Source organism: Temnothorax americanus, unplaced genomic scaffold, assembly GCF_048541705.1.
Source record: "Temnothorax americanus isolate GAGA-0224 unplaced genomic scaffold, ASM4854170v1 Scaffold112, whole genome shotgun sequence".
NCBI classification, from domain to species: domain Eukaryota; kingdom Metazoa; phylum Arthropoda; class Insecta; order Hymenoptera; family Formicidae; genus Temnothorax; species Temnothorax americanus.
The window spans coordinates 215,182-238,617 of record NW_027509245.1 but is presented as its reverse complement, the minus strand read 5'-3'; the positions used below and the strand labels follow the sequence as shown (position 1 = coordinate 238,617).

At 39.7% G+C, this 23,436-nt stretch overlaps 2 protein-coding genes across 14 annotated transcripts in view; both read left to right on the top strand.

Annotated features, from left to right (window-relative positions):
- The window catches only part of LOC143908712 (dorsal-ventral patterning tolloid-like protein 1), a 297,226-nt gene that overhangs the window by 70,884 nt on the left and 202,906 nt on the right, over positions 1-23,436 (top strand). The gene's annotated exons all lie outside the window — the stretch shown is intronic.
- LOC143908716 (uncharacterized) lies at positions 3,969-9,915 on the top strand. The gene is made up of 3 exons (XM_077426478.1): positions 3,969-7,676; positions 7,901-8,068; positions 8,180-9,915. The coding sequence occupies exon 1, from the start codon at positions 6,178-6,180 to the stop codon at positions 7,321-7,323; it is 1,146 nt and encodes a 381-aa protein (XP_077282604.1). The 5' UTR covers positions 3,969-6,177; the 3' UTR covers positions 7,324-7,676; positions 7,901-8,068; positions 8,180-9,915.

Here is a 23,436-nt window from a genome sequence, read left to right as displayed (position 1 = left end):
AACAATATCTAATTGTAAGGATGTGTCGAAAACAAAATTTCGAAAAAAATTGTTAAAAGAAAATATTTTATTTGCAAAAAAGTGTAAAATTGCATTTTCTGTAATAAAACTGAAAATGCAATTTTATACTTTTTTGCAACTAAAAAATATTTTTAAAGAATTTTTTTCAAAATTCTGTTTCCGACATATCTTATTAGATATGGTTTCAACAACCTATAAAAGACTTTTAAAAGAAATCGTTGGAGCTGTTTTCGAGATTTCACGTCCACCACCAAGTACTGAACTGCTTCCCTTCATTACCGCAATAACTCCCGTTATTATTATTTTTTAATAATTCTTTTTTTAAATAATCGTAAAAGAATATAGCGAATTATGTGCCAAAATTTCAAATATTTAGTTTTTTCATTTCTTAAATATTTAATTTGAAAGAAAAAAGATAAATTCTTTGCTTGTCAAGATTGCCTACCCGCTTAAAGAATTTGGTATATTTTTTTAAAACTGTTTTTTTATAATTATCGAGCAAGTAACATTTACTTTGCCAGCAATTATAATTAATCAAAATAACAGTTAAGACTTGTTAATCGACCCAACTGACTATAATAATCGTCATAACAATACGACCATTGATTTTGGTCAGATTAATCGCCAAGATGTTTCGACCATGGATTTTGGTCCGTCAAAATTGATGTAATTTTAATAAGCATTTTATTTAAATGATTAAATTTATTGCGAAAAATATTACCTTACCCTGGTTAAAAGTAATATTTTTTGCAGTAAATTAAATTGTTTAAATAAGATGCTTATAATATAAGCATCAAAATTACATTAATTTAGAAGGACCACAAAATCCATGGGCAAAACCGTCTTAATTTTATAATTATTTTTTTTTTTTTTTTTTTTTTTTTTAAGTTGATCCAGAAACAAGCTACCTTGTTTCTGACAATGGAGAATGCGAAAAGATGGCAGAAGATATTAATGAGTGCATTAATAAAGTAAATGAGCATTGTGGCAATTCAACGAAACAAAAAAAAATTTCGGTTTTGGACAAATCTAGATGTAAAAAATAACTTAAAACAGGAGAAGTAAATAATGTCATCTGGACGTCCGAAAGTATCGCACACCTAATTCAATTAGTAAAAAATAATGATATTATATGGAATTACTGCATTCCTATGAAAGAAAGATCAAAATTTAAAATAAGCATTGCATGGGATTTTATCGTGGAAGACTTGAAAGGTAAAACCTAAAAATTTATTAGAAACTAAACAATTTTCTAAACTAAACTGAAATGTGCTCTCACAATATACAAACTCGCCTTAATTTTTTAATAATTTTAAATATTTTAGATACATTTTCCGATATCTCTTCTTTCTTTAATCCAATTGTGATTCAATCCAAATGGAAAAGTTTGGTTGATTATTTTTGGAGAAAAGTAGCTTCACGTCCAAAAACAACTGGATCTGCTGCCGCTGCTCCCGAATCGTGGCCATATTTCGAGAATATGACATTTCTTCAAGAAATACAAACTAAACAAAAGTAATAATTCAAATCTGTAAAAAATAATTTTTATCTTATAGATTATTATCTATTGATTAAATTAATTGATTAAATAAATGAATCAAAACATAAAAATTATTTAACACGACGGCATATTTAATGACACCTTATCCTGAAAATAACAAATTGTCACTTGATCAAAGAATTTTCAACTATCGTTTATCGAGAGCTCGAAGAATTATTGAAAATACATTTGGGATTCTTACTGCAAAATGGAGAATACTTCGAAGAACAATAGACGCAAATGTAGAAACAATTGAAGCTATTGTAAAAGCAACGATATGTCTCCATAATTATTTAATAAAAAAGGAAGAGTCGACATATTTTTGCAAGTCAATGGTAGATAGAGAAACAAGAAATGGCGATGTAATTTCAGATATTTGGCGAAATGATACATCTGAAAATAATTTATTTCAAAATTTAAATCAACCAAATCAAGCTGTATTAAGTCGAGAAGCTTTACAAGTACGAAGAAAGTTCACAGAGTTTTTCGCCAATGAAGGAGCAGTACCTTGGCAATTTCACCAAATTTATCGATAATCATGCAATTAACTAGAAAAAAAACACTTAAAAAACCTAAATTAAAGAAAATAGATTTTTTTCACACACATTTTTTTATTTTCAAAGAAACAATTTTTATTTGTTATAAATTTGTAATAACAGTTACAATAATTACAATTACAATAATTTGTAATAATTTGTAACATGTTGTTGGAAGTAAAAATAAATAAATGAACATGTATTGAAATATAATAAACTGCGTACACTGCGTGTCAATGATTCTTTTCCTGAGGTAATGGGGGAACATACAGAAATTCTAGTAATAGACTAATAGAAATAACCATAATAGCGTCTCCAGATTTCTGTGTTCGCCCCTTACCTCAGAAAAGGAATCATTGACGCGCAGACTGCGCAGTATACATAATTTTTTTAAACATTTCTGTGCAGTTATTTTTTTGCTTTATGTACAGTTTCGTGGATACTGAAGAACACATTGTCGAGATCAGCATCGGGTATACTAAGCATCAAATATTCCATTAACTGTAGAAAATCTCGAATTTTCTTTTCTTTCAAAGTCAATTTTGACTGCGTAGTGTTTTGTGGTAAAGGAGCGGGCAATGGAGGTGGAATTATTGACGGTGCCTTTGCCAATTCGGTTAAAGCTGACGCTATTTTCTCGATGCCGTTATTGTTTTTGTTGGTTCTTCCTCTTCTAATTTTTTCATTAGTTTTATGTTCTTCATCTTCCTCAGGAAAATTATCAATAGTCCTGAAATAGATAATAATCTATAAGATAAAAATTATTTTTTACAGATTTGAATTATTACTTTTGTTTAGTTTGTATTTCTTGAAGAAATGTCATATTCTCGAAATATGGCCACGATTCGGGAGCAGCGGCAGCAGATCCAGTTGTTTTTGGACGTGAAGCTACTTTTCTCCAAAAATAATCAACCAAACTTTTCCATTTGGATTGAATCACAATTGGATTAAAGAAAGAAGAGATATCGGAAAATGTATCTAAAATATTTAAAATTATTAAAAAATTAAGGCGAGTTTGTATATTGTGAGAGCACATTTCAGTTTAGTTTAGAAAATTGTTTAGTTTCTAATAAATTTTTAGGTTTTACCTTTCAAGTCTTCCACGATAAAATCCCATGCAATGCTTATTTTAAATTTTGATCTTTCTTTCATAGGAATGCAGTAATTCCATATAATATCATTATTTTTTACTAATTGAATTAGGTGTGCGATACTTTCGGACGTCCAGATGACATTATTTACTTCTCCTGTTTTAAGTTATTTTTTACATCTAGATTTGTCCAAAACCGAAATTTTTTTTTGTTTCGTTGAATTGCCACAATGCTCATTTACTTTATTAATGCACTCATTAATATCTTCTGCCATCTTTTCGCATTCTCCATTGTCAGAAACAAGGTAGCTTGTTTCTGGATCAACTTAAAAAAAAAAAAAAAAACATAATTATAAAATTAAGACGGTTTTGCCCATGGATTTTGTGGTTCTTCTAAATTAATGTAATTTTGATGCTTATATTATAAGCATCTTATTTAAACAATTTAATTTACTGCAAAAAATATTACTTTTAACCAGGGTGAGGTAATATTTTTCGCAATAAATTTAATTATTTAAATAAAATGCTTATTAAAATTACATCAATTTAGACGGACCAAAATCCATGGTCGAAACATCTTGGCGATTAATCTGACCAAAATCAATGGTCGTATTGTCATGACGATTATTATAGTCAGTTGGGTCGATTAACAAGTCTTAACTGTTATTTTGATTAATTATAATTGCTATCAAAGTAAATGTTACTTGCTCGATAATTATAAAAAAAATTTTAAAAAAATATACCAAATTCTTTAAGCGGGTAGGCAATCTTGACAAGCAAAGAATTTATCTTTTTTCTTTCAAATTAAATATTTAAGAAATGAAAAAACTAAATATTTGAAATTTTGGCACATAATTCGCTATATTCTTTTACGATTATTTAAAAAAAGAATTATTAAAAAATAATAATAACGGGAGTTATTGCGGTAATGAAGGGAAGCAGTTCAGTACTTTGTGGTGGACGTGAAATCTCGAAAACAGCTCCAACGATTTTTTTTAAAAGTCTTTTATAGGTTGTTGAAACCATATCTAATAAAATATGTCGGAAACAGAATTTCGAAAAAAATTCTTTAAAAATATTTTTTAGTTGCAAAAAAGTATAAAATTGCATTTTCAATTTTATTACAGAAAATGCAATGTTTGGCGCACCGCCGTGTATCATAGTGTAAATAGTAGTTAATTATAAGATTGATTTCGTGTTGTCGTTTCACATTGATTAATTATACCGGGTTAAATTATCGCGCCTATTAGCGAAACGTCGGTGGATCGCGATTAGTACACTTGTCGATATCCGCGCGACTCACCCGACTCGTGCTGCCCGCCCACGGGTGGCATCCCCAATTATGAGAAGAATTCGGTACTCGCTCGCGCCGTACTTCGCAGGTGCGCGAGCCGGAGAACGCCGAAGAGAGTCACTCACCAGTCGAACGTCGTGAAGCTCACACGTTACCGTTTTTGCATGTGCAAACTCGGAGTGCTCGGTCGCCTACCGCAGACCACGAAGGCCTAATCGCTCGATATCCTGCCTATCTGTGACTGCTTGCTATCCTGCCTATCTGTGCTTGCTTGCTATACCTGCCTGTCCGTGCCCGCTTGCTATACCGGACTGTTGCATGCTTTCGCCTTGCACGCCAGAGATCTCGCCAACGGGAAAACGACGTCGACACCCAGGAGGCGCCGGGCAACGACACGGTGAGTCGCCTCGCATTTTTGATATTCGCTTGCTTGCTTCGCTTTATTCGCTTTCGCGAGGGCACGGGCCCTCTGGTCCTTCGAGAAATTTTGTTGACCAATCGCAAATCCGGGGAGCGCCTCATACCCCCCCGTGCATTGGTCCTTCGAGCCGGATCTCGCGCGCTAAAGCAATAACGCCGACCTTTCGCTCGTGGATAGCATTTCTTAGTAGTTTTGATCGCAATTGCATTACAATTGATCAGTCGCGTATTCTACACCCGCCGCGATATCTCTCGGCCGCAACATTGCTTCGCGACGAGAATACGCGCGGGAAACTTGTCGTTTGATCGCTTTGTGGTTAATTGCTTTTGTCATTCGTTATTGAATATTGTCGTTAACCGAAATATTCAACATTGGAATATTCTCGGTTAAGCCATACGTTTTCGCCGCGCCGTCGACGGCCTTGACGCTCGGTCACGGGCCGGCAGCGTATATACACATTTTTTCTACATAAGCTCGCGTTGATAATAACACGCGATACTTGTTCGTTGCTACCGGGTGTGTTTTCGATACAATTCGAAAATACATGCGTACATACACACTTTCTCGATCGTTGGAACGCTTGCGAATATTTGCCATCGATCGACAACACTGTTTGGCGGCACTGGTCTCCGAGATAAAATATATCAGCACTCATATGATATTTTAATTAGTCATTGGAGATTGTGATTGGAATTGAGCCAAATAAATTAATGCTTGTGGCGTGGATTGCTCATGTGGTATACCGCTCATGTCGTATGATCATGTCGTATATTCCGCTTATGTAGTAAGACCGCGCGCAACGCGTATTACTGAGGCTCGATCAGATAAGTGCCTGAGTGCAATTTCTTCGTCGTAACCGGGTACCTGTGCCAATTTAATTGATAATTTTGATTTTGATGATTATTGATTACTGATTGTTGATTTATTATTGGTCTAACTATTATATTATTTTGTATCCTTTGCAACCATCTTCCTCGTTAATCATCCTACTTGATCCCACTCTACCGCCAGTGCTCGCACCCTATCATTTTGCATCAACCTACCGTCGTTTGAAATTGTACGAATCGTTATTATAGCCTCTCGAAAATATCCGTCGTGCCTTCGAACAGAAATTCGAGCCGAGCCGACTCGTCATCATAACAAGGAGATAGTTGTTTTGTTTTGCGAACATTACGGAACTTGAAGACCGTTAGCTTCCGGCATTGTTGATATTCTCACATCGAAGTGAGCTGCTATCGTCATCTTGGTTGACCTAGTGATTGTATTCCGGGCATCATGAGTCGAGGGAATGTAACCAAACGCGAGTTATGCGTGAAACGTATGCGGGAGATTCATGAGCTGTCGATGCTCGCCGCGGACAATGTAAGTCAGAGACCGAACTTCCTCGTGCGATATCCCATCGTGACCAGATTGGTCGAGGACTTTGAGGCAACCCACCTCAAGATAATACAAAACGCCTCAGATGAAGAGTTCGAAACGGAGGATTCGATTCGCCGGGACTTTGACGAGATGCGCTTCGCGGTAATCGGGCGTTACGAGAGATTTGTGGGCGCCGACCGAGTAGCCGCTCCGGTCCCGCAGGACCCGGCCCAGACGTCATCGGTCAAATTGCCCAAGATCTCACTTCCGCAATTTTCGGGAGATCTCACGCTTTGGCCCTCGTTCATCGCGTTATACAACATCTCTATTCACGAGAACCGGAACGTCCCTACCATAGAGAAGTATCAATATCTGATATCCTGCTTGAAAGGAGAAGCGCTGAACGTCGTCAAGAACATCCCTCTCTCCGCCGATAACTACGCGATAGCTTATGACGCCTTGATTTCGCGATATCAAAACAAACGAGACTTGGCGGATTATCACGTGGACTTGATGCTGAAAGCTCAGCCGTTGAAGTCGGAGTCGGCCGTCCCCCTGCGCACGCTGTTGAGCACCTTCACCGAGAACACGCGAGCATTGAATCTATTAGGATTTCCTACAGACGCTTGGGATTATCTCCTTCTCAAATTCTTGCTGGAGAAGCTCCCTCGTTCGCTCCGCGAGAAGTTCGAATCTGAACACCGGGCGGAGGAAATACCGAAATTCACGCAACTTACAAAGTTCCTCTCTGATCACTGCCGGGTTCTCGCGTCGGTATCGGGCTCACAAAATACGTCGCAAAAGTCTCAGTCGACTTCGTCAAAGAATTCCGCGTCGGCTTCGTCGCTCGCAACTCGAACCGCCGAGTGTCCGGTATGTAAAGAACAACACCTCGTTGCAAAATGTTCTCGATTCTTGAAATTATCCCCTCGGGAAAGGCATTCAACGGCTAAAACTTCGAACTTGTGTTATAACTGCCTCCGCGCGGGCGTTAATGACTGTCCATCGTCGTGGACGTGTCGGTCGTGTAAGGCCAAACATCACACGCTCCTGCATTTTTAGCAGAACTCGGGCTCGGCGAATGCACCCACAGACGCCGAACCACCCTCCGAATCGGGGACAACGTCATCGCAGGGAAGCGAACCCCTCGTTAGCATGGCTAGTGTCGCGCGGTCGAACCTAGAGAGCCTCTAGGAGAGAGAGGCGACAACGGGTCATGTGACCAGCCATTCCGTGATTGGCTAGCAACATTATTGAGGGGGGCAAAGGCGAGATTGCGACGTCAATGCAGAAGAGCGTAGGAGGGGGTTAGCGCAGGCAGGTTAAGTCAGGTTAAGTTGAGGTAAACACGCCGCATGGTCATCCGCGCGTGAGTGACTGAGTGACAAAATTAACATCAATTCAACGAAGGAACGGTAAGTTTTTATTTAGCAAAAGTTGAAAAAATATAAAGAAAATTATTAAAATATTATTTACGTGCTATAATAATATTACAAAGCTATATGCGAAATCTGCTGCACAGAACAAAAGTGTCATTATTTTTTTAAACCGAGTATATTGCAGATTCTTGATGAATAGTGTAGTTAAAAAATAAATAAATACTACAGTACAGTACTAATTTATTGTTTTTGTATTGCAGGCACTAATCATGCCATCGAGATGCACCGCATATAAGTGCAGTAACAACAGCAATGACGGCTACGCACTTGTAACATATCCGCAAAATGAGTCGCTGAGACAGAAATGGATCGCTGCGGTTGGAAGAGGAAAGAGCTGGTCACCTAATAATACTCAAAAACTTTGCGAGGTTAGTAACAACATGCAGTATGCTCTGACTTTGCACTTCGGAAGATAAATAGATGTAACCACGTAATCTACTGTTAGACTGAAGTATATATTTGTGATTTCCTTTCTCTAGATACACTTCCAACCATCAGAAATAAAATTTGTCGCTGGGCGTAAACAAGTAAAACTTGGTGCAGTTCCTTCACGGTTTTGTACGTGCAGTATAAGAAAAAAACGAAATATCTTACATCTACATCAAGATGGCTGTGTGCAGACTTGCAAACCACTAACCAAAGAAGATCTACAAACGAAGTCTCAAGAAATTGAAGACGATGTGCAGCCGATAGTTCACAGCCGTGATTTCGCAAAGTTTGCAGCAGACCGCAGCTTGCGGGTTGGCAGGTGTCCCTTGCTTAATCGCCGCGATCACGCCTAGAATCTCGAGTCACTGCATTTTTTTCCGACGAGAGGAAATATTGTGAAATGCTATTATTTATAGGGAGCGAGGTCGCGAAGTGATTTAACGTATTATACCGGACGTTCAATCTGAGATATACGTAACGCTTGTCATTTAATTATTAACTTTGCTAACGTTATTTATCGTCTCAATTATTTTTTTAGTTACTTTTAAAGGAATACCAGGAAATAGTGGTGAGAAAAATTAGAAAAAAATGTAGCACAGAAAATAATCATTATCATGCCTATAAAAAGATATGTTAATAAGAAATATTCGAATTTTTTTATGTTAACGCTAATCTAAGATCGCTCGATACGTAATAATCACGCGAGAATCTCGTCGCGCCTCTTTCAGAATGATAACATGATAACATAATGTATACATAAAGCAACATGAAGAGACATGGAAAATTGACGTTAGAAGTGTCCGACGCACGTTAACCAGCATAAGTGCCGGAAATCTGTGCGCGGTCGGCCGTACAATTTATTATCTCGATGTAATACGTCGACGAGCGTAGCGAGAGTTTCGCGTGACGATATTTGTCGTGCGAATGGATGTGTTACGAGACAGCTTAATAACATGATCGCGTGACATTTCAATAATAATACCTACCGCCATTTCCCTTTTAGTTATAATGATAGGATATCGATAGGGCAGAAATGAAGAGAAGTGAAAACGAGAATGCGAATTCACCGAGGAACACCATAATAAAGGAAAATGAACAATTGCGGAATGAAATGAAAGGAACTGTGGAAGAAGTGGTAAAAGTAAATGAGAAGATAAAAAATAAAATCGAGTGTTTACTTATCAAAAGCAACAAGCTTAAAACATCGAAATAGCAATAGAAATAAATAATTCAAATTCTTATATTATAATCGCTGATAAATCATTGCACACGTATTGAATAACATAAATTAAAGAAAGTGTCATATTGTAAACGTATACGTGTTATAGAAACATATTTTTCATTATTATATTATCTATCAGTCAATAATATCGTGTGTTACTTAAACAAACTATAAAAACATAGCAATAGAGATAAACTATTCGAATCCTTACATTGTAATCGCTAATAAATCATTGCACACGTATTGAGTAACATAAATTAATTAAAGTGTCATATTGTAAACGTACGTGTTATAGGAACATATTTTTCATTATTATATCAGTCAAATTGTGTATTACTTGAACAAACTAAAAACGTAGCAATAGAAATAAACTATTCGAATCCTTACATTGTAATCGCTAATCATTGCACACACACACGTATCGAATAACATAAATTAATTAAAGTGTCATATTGTAAACGTACGTGTTATAGGAACATATTTTTCATTATTATATCAGTCAAATTGTGTATTACTTGAACAAACTAAAAACGTAGCAATAGAAATAAACTATTCGAATCCTTACATTGTAATCGCTAATAAATCATTACACACGTATTGAATAACATAAATAAAGTGTCATATTGTAAACGTACGTGTTATAGGAACATATTTTTCATTATATTACCTATATATATCAGTCAATAATATCGTGTATTACTTAATACCCGTTTTCACTAACGCCGTTTAACTTGAACCTTAGTTTAATTCACTCTTTGTCTCTTTCTCCTTTAAAAATAGACAAAGAGTGAATTGAGCTAAGGTTCAAGTTAAACGATGTTGGTGAAAACGAGCATCATAAACAAACTGAAAACGTAGCAATAGAGATAAACTATTCAAATCCTTACATAACTGCTAATAAATCATTGCACACGTATTGAACATAACTTAAACGTACAATATGGCATAATATTATACAATATTGTTTTATTAGTTTGTACCAATTAAGTTCTTTGGAATTGTAGCTGTTCGTTTTACTGGATTGAAATTATCAGCTAAAAGTCTTGAGCCCATGCTCTTGCTGCCAAAAGCAGATGTATTATTCTTATTGACAGAAATGCTGCTTAATTCTAATGATATCTGACGCAATCTCATGCTACAATATCTGGAAATTAAAAGATCTTTCCTATTATGACAAGTGCTAATGGTGAAATTACTTAATTCGTTTTTCAAATAGTGTTCCAATTTTGCTTTCAATGCTTGTCCTACATCTTTGAGTTGATTCTTTATGCCTTTCAGAATTAATTCTATTGCTTTCAAAAGTTGAAATACCTCATCTGAGACCGAAACAAGAGCTCCCTCCAGAAATTCACAAGCTTTTACAAAGCCGCCTCTGGGATGCAGACCTGGACCTGAATGCAATAGTTTTGAGTAACAATCAGTGCACTTTATTCGCTGCTTAAGCTTGAACACAACGTAGCCACACATTTTGTATAAGATTTCTTCCTCCTCGTCCGTTAAACATCCAGTTGCATTCAACTGTGGGAACATAATTGACGGTGAAGTATCAGTTTCTTCTGGTTTTCTATTTCTTGACATCAGGTCAATCAACGTTGGAGATCCATCAAAGTTATAGCTGGAGCTACTTATCGACACAGCTTTACGTGATATGGCCAATTGTTTCAGACGATTTTTACATTCCAGAGCAGAGGGTTTTGGCCGTTGTATACGAATGTTGGAAAATTCATTTTCAATGCAGTCCTGACTAAAGCGGGCTAAACATAAAAAATCCAATGATTTCGTTTGAAGTAACATCTCTTGAATTTCTAATATAGCTTCCAAACACATAATCATATGTGTGAGAGTGACTTTCCAATCTCCTTCAATCGTTGCATTTCTGAAGATAGAAATAAATAAGCGAATAGTTTCTATTGCTGTATGATAACAGTTCATCTTATTAAAACTCAATGCAAACAATCTGTCACGTGAAGTCATTATCTTGAATAAGTGTCTTAACATTAAAATAAACCAAGCTGTTGTCTCCATTATTGAGTCATTCATAGTTTCACTGAGACGAAAAAGAGCTCCTGCTGTTTGAGGGCTGATAGTGTTGGTAGCTGGGGTCACCTTCATTTTATTGAAATGATTAGGTTTTAAATCCTTCTTCTTCAAATTCGGATTAAATTTCAGATCCATATCAGATTGTTTATCTTCAAGCCACTCTACATATCTCATATCTACTGCTTGTGATTGTAAATTATACTTATTAACAACATCTTCAGGTAATAGAATAACACCAACTTTCATTAACATTTCTTTCAAATTCTTGAAAGTATGAATAAAATCTGGAATGGCATACAAATTTCTTGAAGAGTTGAATGGATGAGGAATGCTGTATACCATTTTGTTTTTCCTGCAGCTGAATCCAAATTCATTTAAGATGCCACGATTACCCATATCGCAAACTAAACAGATCACAACAAGGCCATTCCTTTCACATTGTTCTAATATGTTCAGTATAATTTCCTTGATACTCTTGTTATGTGTCTGTAAAGGTGTAAAGTGGTATGCTACAATCTGCTTCCATCTTTTACATACTCCGCTGAGAAGAAAAGCCATTAACTTAGATGCTATCGTTCGAGGTAAACCAGGTAGAGTGGTGTATCCAATGTAAGTCTTACTGTTCCAATCAAAATCTATTTTTTCACGGATGCTCATTTCATCGAAAACCAAACAGCAGAACTTGTGAATTTCATCTAAATGCTCTCCCATTTCTTTAAGTAGGGCAGAAATGTTTGTCAAAACTCCTGGTTCAAAAGAGATGTTCTCTATACTCCGTTGTAAAGTCCTGACTGAAGGAAAGGGAGCAACAACTTCTCTTACATAATTGTAACCTGTAGTGCCACAAGTAAAACGCAAGGCCAGCCCTTTTAGCACTGTTTCTTTTGACCATTTTAAACCTCTACTTTGCCCAGTTTTTAAAGCTGTCCATTGATCCTCAGCCAACACTTTTTGCGTAAGTTGTAAACGTTCATTTAGTACTTTAACCTGTTGTTTTAGTTTAAAATTTTCTTCGTATACGTTTGTATCCACAACTTCTACATCAATTCTTTCAGTCTTCTCGTTTACTTTTACTACTTCTTCCACAGTTCCTTTCATTTCATTCCGCAATTGTTCATTTTCTTTTATTATGATGCTCCTCGGTGAATTCGCATTCTCGTCCATTGGTTGCATTTCATCCATTTGCTCAACAATTTCTTGAGACGTAATAGGTTGTACATTTTCTTTAGTTAGTGGTTTGCAAGTCTGCACACAGCCATCTTGATGTAGATGTAAGATATTTCGTTTTTTTCTTATACTGCACGTACAAAACCGTGAAGGAACTGCACCAAGTTTTACTTGTTTACGCCCAGCGACAAATTTTATTTCTGATGGTTGGAAGTGTATCTAGAGAAAGGAAATCACAAATATATACTTCAGTCTAACAGTAGATTACGTGGTTACATCTATTTATCTTCCGAAGTGCAAAGTCAGAGCATACTGCATGTTGTTACTAACCTCGCAAAGTTTTTGAGTATTATTAGGTGACCAGCTCTTTCCTCTTCCAACCGCAGCGATCCATTTCTGTCTCAGCGACTCATTTTGCGGATATGTTACAAGTGCGTAGCCGTCATTGCTGTTGTTACTGCACTTATATGCGGTGCATCTCGATGGCATGATTAGTGCCTGCAATACAAAAACAATAAATTAGTACTGTACTGTAGTATTTATTTATTTTTTAACTACACTATTCATCAAGAATCTGCAATATACTCGGTTTAAAAAAATAATGACACTTTTGTTCTGTGCAGCAGATTTCGCATATAGCTTTGTAATATTATTATAGCACGTAAATAATATTTTAATAATTTTCTTTATATTTTTTCAACTTTTGCTAAATAAAAACTTACCGTTCCTTCGTTGAATTGATGTTAATTTTGTCACTCAGTCACTCACGCGCGGATGACCATGCGGCGTGTTTACCTCAACTTAACCTGACTTAACCTGCCTGCGCTAACCCCCTCCTACGCTCTTCTGCATTGACGTCGCAATCTCGCCTTTGCCCCCCTCAATAATGTTGCTAGCCAATCACGGAATGGCTGGTCACATGACCCGTTGTCGCCTCTCTCTCCTAGAGGCTCTCTAGTCGAACCCGATCGTATTGTTGTCGACGGTACAAGCCGAAGCGCTCGACGCACACGAAAATCCCTTCCCCGTTCGTATTCTGTTAGATAGCGCGAGCCAGCTAAACTTTATCTCCGAAAGTTGCATGCAGAGGGGTGGTTTCGGACGAACCAAGTGCCATACGGTAGTTCTCGCGGTAAATGATACAAAGGCGGCTGCAACTCGAGGCCGCACCTCACTCGTAATACAAGCACAGGGCAGGGAAAGCACGCGCACCCCAGTAGAGGCTACGATTCTTCCGCGCATCTCCGCCCCGTTACCTAGCAGTCAGGTCGAGCGAAGAGCGTGGAAACATTTGAACGGATTGCGGCTAGCTGATCCGCAGTATCACCGACCCGGTCCCATCGACATCCTGATCGGCGCAGAAATCTTCGCGTCGTTACTTCGGGATGGCCGTCGCGTGGGAAAGAAGGGCGAACCAGACGCCTTCAATTCCGTCTTCGGCTGGGTTCTCGTCGGTTCGGTATCAACGCAGGCGCCGGGATCCACACATTCGTTTATGACTCTCGATTCGTTGGACGCATCTCTTAGTCGATTTTGGCAACTAGACGAGATTCCATCGGTCCCACCGTATTCGCAGGAGGATAAACGTTGCGAGGAATTATTCGCTCAGACCACGCGTCGGGACGCGTCCGGTCGTTTTGTTGTATCGTATCCTTTTAAAAGGGATAAACCTTGTTTTGTCGGCACGCGTCAAGTAGCCCTAAATAGATTTCGCGCACTTGAGCGTCGCTTTAAATTAGATGCAGAGTTTAAATTGAGCTATAACAAATTCATGCAGGATTATTTGAATAACGGTTATATGAAATTGATTGAACGGCCGTTCCCGGTGAACGGACCTGTGTTCTATTTGCCCCATCATGGGGTAGTTAAATCGGATAGCACTACCACAAAATTGCGGGTCGTATTTGACGCCTCGGCGAAGGATTTGAACGGCGTTTCGTTGAACGACGTATTGCGATCCGGGCCTAAGTTACAGACGGATATAGTCGTGATATTGTTGAGGTTCCGGGTAGGCCGCGTGGCGCTCACTGCGGACGTCAAACAAATGTTCCTTCGGATCTTGGTCGAGCGCGGTCAATGTGACTACCAGAGAATAGTCTGGCGTTTCTCGGAGAATGATCCGATATTAGACTACTTGATGTTGACTGTCACTTTTGGATTGACGTGCTCTCCGTTCCTGGCAATCGCCTGCTTGTTGAAATTGGCAACGGAAGGCAAAGTGAGCTACCCTCTGGCCGCGGCGGTCTTGGAGGAGAGCGTCTATGTCGACGACGTGGTGGCGAGCGCCGAGTCTGAGGGGGAAGCTTGTGAGCTTCAGCGGCAGCTACAAGCTTTGCTCAAAACCGCGGGTTTCGAGCTCAGGAAATGGGCCAGCAACCATCCGTCAGTCTTAGCAGATCTCGATCCAGAGCTTTGCAGTCAATCATTGCTATCGTTTGAATCCTCGGAAGATCAGTTTCTCAAGGTTCTCGGACTTCGTTGGTATCCTCAAACGGACAACTTCGGCTTTCAGGTCCACCCGTTGGACAGAGATTGTACCAAACGCACCATTCTCTCGGAACTGGCTCGTATTTTCGACCCGTTAGGCTTTCTGACTCCCCTTACGTTTGCAGCTAAAAGACTGATACAGCAACTCTGGGTGCTCAAATTAGAGTGGGACGACGGGCCTCCTTCGGAAATATGTTCTCGATGGGGGCGATACAAATCGGAACTCCCCGCGCTAGCTTCCATTCGCATACCTCGTACTATCGCCATGGCCAACGTAATCCGACGGGAGATACACGGATTTTGTGACGCGAGCGAACAGGGCTACGGAGCCGTTGTATATATTAGAATTGTCGCCGAGGACGGGGTACTGATTCGAATGCTCAGCGCCAAGTCAAAGGTGGCCCCGCTTAAGGCCATCACCTTGCCGAGACTCGAGCTTTGCGCAGCCGTTTTACTGTCGGACTTAGCGGAGTATATCGGGAACATCCTCCGGCCTAAGATTACTATTGACGGCACGTACGCGTGGTCTGATTCCGAGGTCGCGCTCGCCTGGATACGTTCGGCCCCCCACCGTTGGAAGACGTTTGTGCGTAATCGTGTGGCCCGCATCCAGTCCAACACAGATATCTCTTGCTGGAGGCATGTCGACACCAAGTCTAACCCCGCCGATTGTTGCTCAAGGGGCTTGTTTCCTTAAGAATTAGTGAATCATCAGCTTTGGTGGACTGGCCCTGCGTGGCTCGCCGAATTCGAACCCACTCCAGAAACGATATTGGAAAATGACGATTTTCCGGAGGAAGAAAAATCTCATGCTTTTGTTGTTGTAAATCCTGCTGATGTCGTAAACTCTGCTTTTGTTGTTGATTCGCTTCTCGATCGTTTTTCGTCATTGGATAAACTCGTTAGAATATTCTCTTATTGCCTTCGTTTTGTTAATCGACTCAAGTCGAATTCACCTCACAGAACTCTTGTTGTAGACCAAGTCGAATTCCATTCGACCCTGCTATACCTTGTTAAAGTTGTTCAATCTTGTCGCATTGCAGAGGATCTCGATAGATTGAAACGCAATCAGAATTGCTCCAAACCTCTGCGACAACTCGCCCCTTTCGTGGACGCGCGCGGAGTCCTCAGGGTGGGCGGTAGACTCACGCACTCCGCAATATCTCATGAGGCCAAGCATCCCGCGTTGTTGCCCGGTAAGCACCGGCTCACGGAACTGATTGTAGAGCGCACCTATTGCCTACACTTGCATCCGGGGCGTCGAGCGTTGCATTACCTACTACTGCAGCATTTTTGGATTCTGGGGTCCTATCAGGCCATCAAACGTTGTTTGTCGCGTTGTTACCAATGTTTCCGGGCGAACCCGCGTACTTTGCAACCGCCAAAGTACGTCAGGCCAAACCCTTCTCAATCGCCGGGGTCGACTACGCGGGCCCCTTCTTTGTATGTAATTGTCGTTCTCGCGGGGCAACGCCGTTCAAGGCGTACGTGTGTATTTTCGTTTGCTTTACCACAAAGGCGGTTCATTTGGAACTTGCTTTTTCCTTATCTACAGACTCATTTTTGTCGGCTCTGAGGCGTTTCATCGCTAGGCGCGGTCGTGCTCGCGGATCTACAGCGACTGCGGCACCAATTTCGTGGAGGCTCAGCGCGAGCTCGTCAGCTGCATGGAGGCGGCCTCAGGGCGAGAACAAATCCAGTGGTCCTTTAACCCCCCTTCCGCGCCACACTTTGGTGGCCTCTGGGAAGCGGGGGTTAAGGCGACAAAGACCCACTTAAAACGCGTGGTGGGAGCGCAGATCCTCACGGTGGAGGAATTCAGTACCCTCCTAGCACAGGTAGAATCCATCCTGAATTCCCGACCTTTGTGCCCCACCAGCTCGGATCCCCACGACCTCGGGGTGCTCTCCTCGGGGCACTTTATCACATTAGAGCCGCTCGTAGCGGTTCCCTATCCCGACCTAGACTCGGTGCCGATAGGCAGACTCGATCGATGGCAGCTGCTGCAGCACATGCACCAACAATTCTGGAAACGGTGGCATGAAGAATATCTACACACCCTCCAGCAACGACCAAAGTGGTTAAAGCCGGCTGACGCGATATCAAAGGGCACGTTGGTCCTTCTAAAAACCGAAAACGCTCCTCCTCTGGCGTGGAGACGAGGGCGCGTCGAGGAATTGCATCCGGGTCGTGACGGGGTCGCCCGGGTCGCTACGGTGAGGACGGCGGATGGCCTCCTTAGTCGCCCTCTGGTGAAGCTGTGCCCTCTGCCGATGGACGGCTCACCGGAGCGACTTGCTCAAACATAGAAAATACGGTGTATTTTGGAGGGCGGTAATGTTTGGCGCACCGCCGTGTATCATAGTGTAAATAGTAGTTAATTATAAGATTGATTTCGTGTTGTCGTTTCACATTGATTAATTATACCGGGTTAAATTATCGCGCCTATTAGCGAAACGTCGGTGGATCGCGATTAGTACACTTGTCGATATCCGCGCGACTCACCCGACTCGTGCTGCCCGCCCACGGGTGGCATCCCCAATTATGAGAAGAATTCGGTACTTGCTCGCGCCGTACTTCGCAGGTGCGCGAGCCGGAGAACGCCGAAGAGAGTCACTCACCAGTCGAACGTCGTGAAGCTCACACGTTACCGTTTTTGCATGTGCAAACTCGGAGTGCTCGGTCGCCTACCGCAGACCACGAAGGCCTAATCGCTCGATATCCTGCCTATCTGTGACTGCTTGCTATCCTGCCTATCTGTGCTTGCTTGCTATACCTGCCTGTCCGTGCCCGCTTGCTATACCGGACTGTTGCATGCTTTCGCCTTGCACGCCAGAGATCTCGCCAACGGGAAAACGACGTCGACACCCAGGAGGCGCCGGGCAACGACACGGTGAGTCGCCTCGCATTTTTGATATTCGCTTGCTTGCTTCGCTTTATTCGCTTTCGCGAGGGCACGGGCCCTCTGGTCCTTCGAGAAATTTTGTTGACCAATCGCAAATCCGGGGAGCGCCTCATACCCCCCCGTGCATGCAATTTTACATTTTTTTGCAAATAAAATATTTTCTTTTAACAATTTTTTTTCGAAATTCTGTTTCCGACACATCCTTACAATTAGATATTGTTTTTAACTTATAAAAAATTTTTGAAAGAAATCGGAGCCGTTTTTTCGAAATTTCATGTCCATTACCAGCTACTGAACTGCTTCTTTTCCATTACCAATAACTCTTCTGGTATTATTAATATTAAGGGAGGGTCCCAATTGCCTACAAATCGATTGCCTACAGTGTCGTTTGCCAACATCTCATTTGCCGACAATTCGTTTGCGCACAAAAATTATTGCCTACAAGTCGATTGCCTACAAGCACTATTGCGCACAATTAAAAAATTAAGAGACGAATAGACGTTTGCACACAAGATACTATTGCACACAAGCCGCATTGCACACATAATATTATTGCCTACAGATCGATTGCCTACAAGCACTATTGCGCACAATTAAAAAATTAAGTGTCGGGTGTGCATTCGTCTCCTAATTTTTTATTTGTGCGCAATAGAGCTTGTAGGCAATCGATCTGTGGGCAATAATATTATGTGTGCAATGTTGCTTGTGTGCAATAGTATCTTGTGTGCAAACGTCCATTCTTCTCTTAATTTTTTATTTGTGCGCAATAGAGCTTGTAGGCAATCGATGTGTAGGCAATAATATTATGTGTGCAATGCGGCTTGGGTGCAATAGTATCTTGTGTGCAAACGTCCATTCTTCTCTTAATTTTTTAATTGTGCGCAATAGTGCTTGTAGGCAATCGATCTGTAGGCAATAATATTATGTGTGCAATGCGGCTTGTGTGCAATAGTATCTTGTGTGCAAACGTCTATTCGTCTCTTAATTTTTTAATTGTGCGCAATAGTGCTTGTAGGCAATCGACTTGTAGGCAATAATTTTTGTGCGCAAACGAATTGTTGGCAAATGAAATGTTGGCAAACGACACTGTAGGCAATCGATTTGTAGGCAATTGGGACCCTCCCTAATATTAATAATTTTTTTTAAATAATTATAAAAGAATATATAATTATATGTGCCAAAGTTTCAAATACTCAGAATTTTTTATTTCTTAAATATTTAACTCAGAATTTTTTCTTTATTTCTTAAATATTTAACTTAAAAAAAATCTATTTTTTCGCTTGTCAAGGCCGGTTGTCTACCCCCTTAAATATTATTATTATTATACATATACCTATTCGTGGACGCATAACAAAATTTGAATCAACAGATACTGAAAGACCATTTAAGCATTCGTGATCGATTTCATTTTCTTCATTAGGGATCAGATTTTTAGCACCACACACTCCGCAGGAATACTGCTGAATTTCGTCTTCCTAAACAATTACCGACATTTTATTATTTGTTTTTAATTTTAAAAAATTATTTATATATTTATATTTATATTTATATTTATATTTATATTTATATTTATATTTATATTTGTATTTATATTTATATTTAAATCTATATTTATATTTATATATATTTATTACGCTTTATACAGATTTACTTTTTTACTTACGCTTGTCCTTTCCATATTTTTTATATTTGTTATATATATTCTATATTTTTTTATATTTTATATTTTATATTTTTTAATACTTTTTTAATATTCTTATTATTTTATTAACTTTCACTTCACAAAATTCTTATATGCTATGTTAATACATATACGATAACGGCGATGACGGCGACCATGATTACATGATATCGGCGACCATGGTTACACGTTGTCGGCGACCATCTTACACGACGTAGGCTACCACGTTAGGGCCTAAACAGAATGGCTGTCTTATAACCTTAAGGCAGTGTTTTATGCCTTAAGTCTTTGTCTTATGTAACGCACAATACTGTGTTAATGTTTCCTGTCTTGTGTAGTATACGCGACGTATAACTACACAAGACAGGAAACATTAACACAGTATTGTGCGTTACATAAGACAAAGACTTAAGGCATAAAACACTGCCAAGACAGCCATTCTGCTTAGGCCCTTACACAACGTAGGCGGCAACGATATACGATGTCGGCGACTTCGATATATGATGTCGCCTACATCTCGACATGAGTGAAAACGCACCTTAAAGACGGGGCCAAAGAAGCCGCGGAAGGTTATGACGAGACCGTCGCGCACATGGACAGCCGTTTCTCGCACTCGCGGATCGTTTCCTCGCTTGCGTGCACGTACGCGAATAATGGCCGAATAAAGACGGGGCCAAAGAAGCCGCGGAAGGTTATGACGAAACCGTCGCGCACATGGACAGCCGTTTCTCGCACTCGCGGATCGTTTCTTGTCCTCGCTTGCGTGCACGTACACAACTTCGACAAGATGTCCGACCGCCGACGTCTTACTTCTTACTTCGTGTTCGTGGTTTCGTGCCCGATCGACTTTCATCGGGGCGACTTCGGCTCGCCTATCCGCGCGCATCAACACGCCGCCTTCGGACTTAAACGATTCGGCGTCGTCGGTGAAAACAACACACCGCGAGCATTGCGCACATTTGGTTTTCACCTTCGTGCATTTTTATTGTCAAACAATATTGACAAGTAACAGAGTCGAACAAAACTTCTGGCATTTATTTATTTTGTACTTAGAAAAAATAAAGTACATTCCACATTAAAATAAATTATTAATATTGTAAATAATAAAAAATTAATATTAAAGAAAAATAAATATTTGCTAATTATAATTAAAACTGAAAAAATAAATTAAGACACAAAAAGTGCAAACCTTACAAGAAAGATTTAAAGTTTTATATTATTTTGCATTGGTATCTGAATAATGGTCAAACCCTGACCTTTTTGTGACTATTCTTATATCATACTTTTTATAATAAATAAGCATATATACAGTCAAGAAACGTACACCACATTTTCCAAAAATCAAAAAGACACAATAAACAAGGAGTCAATATAAAGTCATTTCTAACAAGGGAACGGTTGGAAGTGTCCCTACCCGATTTGGATGCGCTTTGGATATGTTGTTGAGCATCAAAAAACATTAAACACGTATTTTTTTTTGTGGCGTATCTCGACGTTTATGGGTTGAAACAACTCCGCGAAAATAACGGATTTTATAGTTTTTAGCGAATATCTTCGAAAATAGAAAAAAATTTGGTACAAAAGGTTTATGGCTTTTTGAGCTCTTTACAATGGCGTAATCAGATTTTTCAAATTTGTCACATTTTTTAATTTAACCTCACCTTTACCTATTATTTTTGCCAAATATAAAAATTTTTCCAAGAGCGTCGAATGCCAAATACATCCATGTATATTTTTATTATGATACCATTATTCGATTTTTGGCAAGATGATATGATATGTGATATAGGCGTCGGCTGTAGGTAGGAGTTGCGTTAGTTCTGTTCAGTTGCGCCGTACGCTTAATAATTTCCATTTGTGCATATTTTCTCATACAATATATACTATATACTATGACATAATAGGATTCCCCCGTTAGCCTAGGCGGGGGAACAGGTGGAAAGTTTGGAGAGGTGGAAATAAAGTTGAAAACAGAGCTGTGTGGAAGGGTGGAGGTGCAGGATTGAAGGAGGGTGCGAAGGAAGTTGAGAGGAGGCGGTGGCATTGGAGGTGAGGATAGATCGAGGTGAAGCGGCCAGAAATTGAGGGAGAAAGAGAGAGTTGAAAGTGAGGTTAGGATGACGGAGAGGAATGAGAAGGAGGACGCGACGAGGGGGAAGGTAGGAGGAGTGCAGAGTGAGTTGAGGAGTTGAGGAGTTGAGTGCAGGAGGAACGGGTAGGGAGCGAGGAATCGATCGTGAGATTGATCGAGTCGGCATGCGAGAGATGTGATACCGACGGACGGCGGATGTGAGAAGTAAGGATAGTAGCGAGCTGGCTCTTTCGATCGATGAATGATCGAGCGGGTCGAGCGTCAAAGAGATCCGTTCCGGTATGGTAAGAAAGAGACAGAGAGAGTGGCAGAGGAGGTTAGCAAGAAAGCAGAAAGAGGAAAGGAAAGGCGACAAAAAGGGTAATATAAATAAAGCTTCTTCTTCTTCTTCTTCTTCTTTAATTTCGTTGGCTCCTGCCTCTAACCGAGGACAATACGGCCAGCTTTGTCCATAGTGTGTATAGCTGACACAGATGAGTGCTACTGGTCAGCAGATTCGCTTAGATACAAATAAGTATGCTAGTGATATTAACTCGGGTACTAGGACTAAGTTGTCGGTCTTGATTGGGGGGGGGGGCTGATATGCGCTGAGAAGGGAGAGAAAGAGAATATGGAGAAAAACTGAGGCCATTCGTGCTCGCGGGAGGCGCGCGCATTTACAAATTGATGTTGGCTGTTTTGCAGAAGGACATGATTAAGCGGCTAATTTTGTTGGTAGGTTTTTTCAGAATAGGAAAAATGTTATTGTAGGAAGGGCCCTTGCGTGATGTTACTGCGAGTCGGAGGATCGAAGCCCAGTTAAATGTTAGAGGGCAATAAAAAATTAGGTGGTTGATATCTTGAATTTGTTCGCCGCAAGCGCATGAGCCGTCGTCAATAATGTTTTTTCTATACAGGCTGTAATTGAGGTTGTAGTAATTCGCTCTCAGTCTGGAGATCGTGACTATAGCATCTCGTTTCAGTCCTAATTTATAATACCAGGGCTTAGGGGAGTTGACATAGATGTTTTGAAAAAAATGATTTCCTTTGTATCTAGCTCTACTAAATAAATAATTATAAAATTCTGTAGCAAGCTTTTCTCTCTGTTCTATAAAAAGATCGGAATGTGGTAGTTTAAATGCTGGAGATTCTATAACTGACCTGATAGCCTTTCTGGCAAATTCGTCAGCAATCTCATTTCCCGTGATACCTTTATGAGAGGGAATCCACACTAGCTGTCGTACGACAAATGTAATATATATATAGCCTTTAGAGTTTATAATATAATAAAAATAATAGAATCGAACCATTATAACTTTTTTAATGCATGTAAGATATTAATTATCCTAAGGATTAGCCTTAGAAAAATAATATAAAATTGTAACACAAATTATCATGTTACATTAAATATCATGTTATTTAAATTATTATCAAATACGTTACATCAAATACGTAGGTACATACACAGTTTACCACTAAAAAAGACAAAATAATACAAAAGATATAACACTTACCATTCATTATTGAGGCTTCTAAAGCACATCGATTCTCCTTGCTCTCTCTCTCTCTCTCTCTTTCTCTCTCTCTCTCTCTCTCTCTCTCTCTCTCTCTCTCTCTCTCTCTCCTTCTCTTCTCTTCTTCTCTGATCACTTTCTTCACACCGTCGTACGACAAATATAATATATAGCCTTTTTAGAGATCTATAATATAATAAAAATAATAGAATCGAACCAT

What these genes read in the sequence shown, in the direction of transcription:
- LOC143908716 (XM_077426478.1), top strand. Translation starts at nt 6,178, where the DNA reads ATGAGTCGAGGGAATGTAACCAAACGCGAGTTATGCGTGAAACGTATG.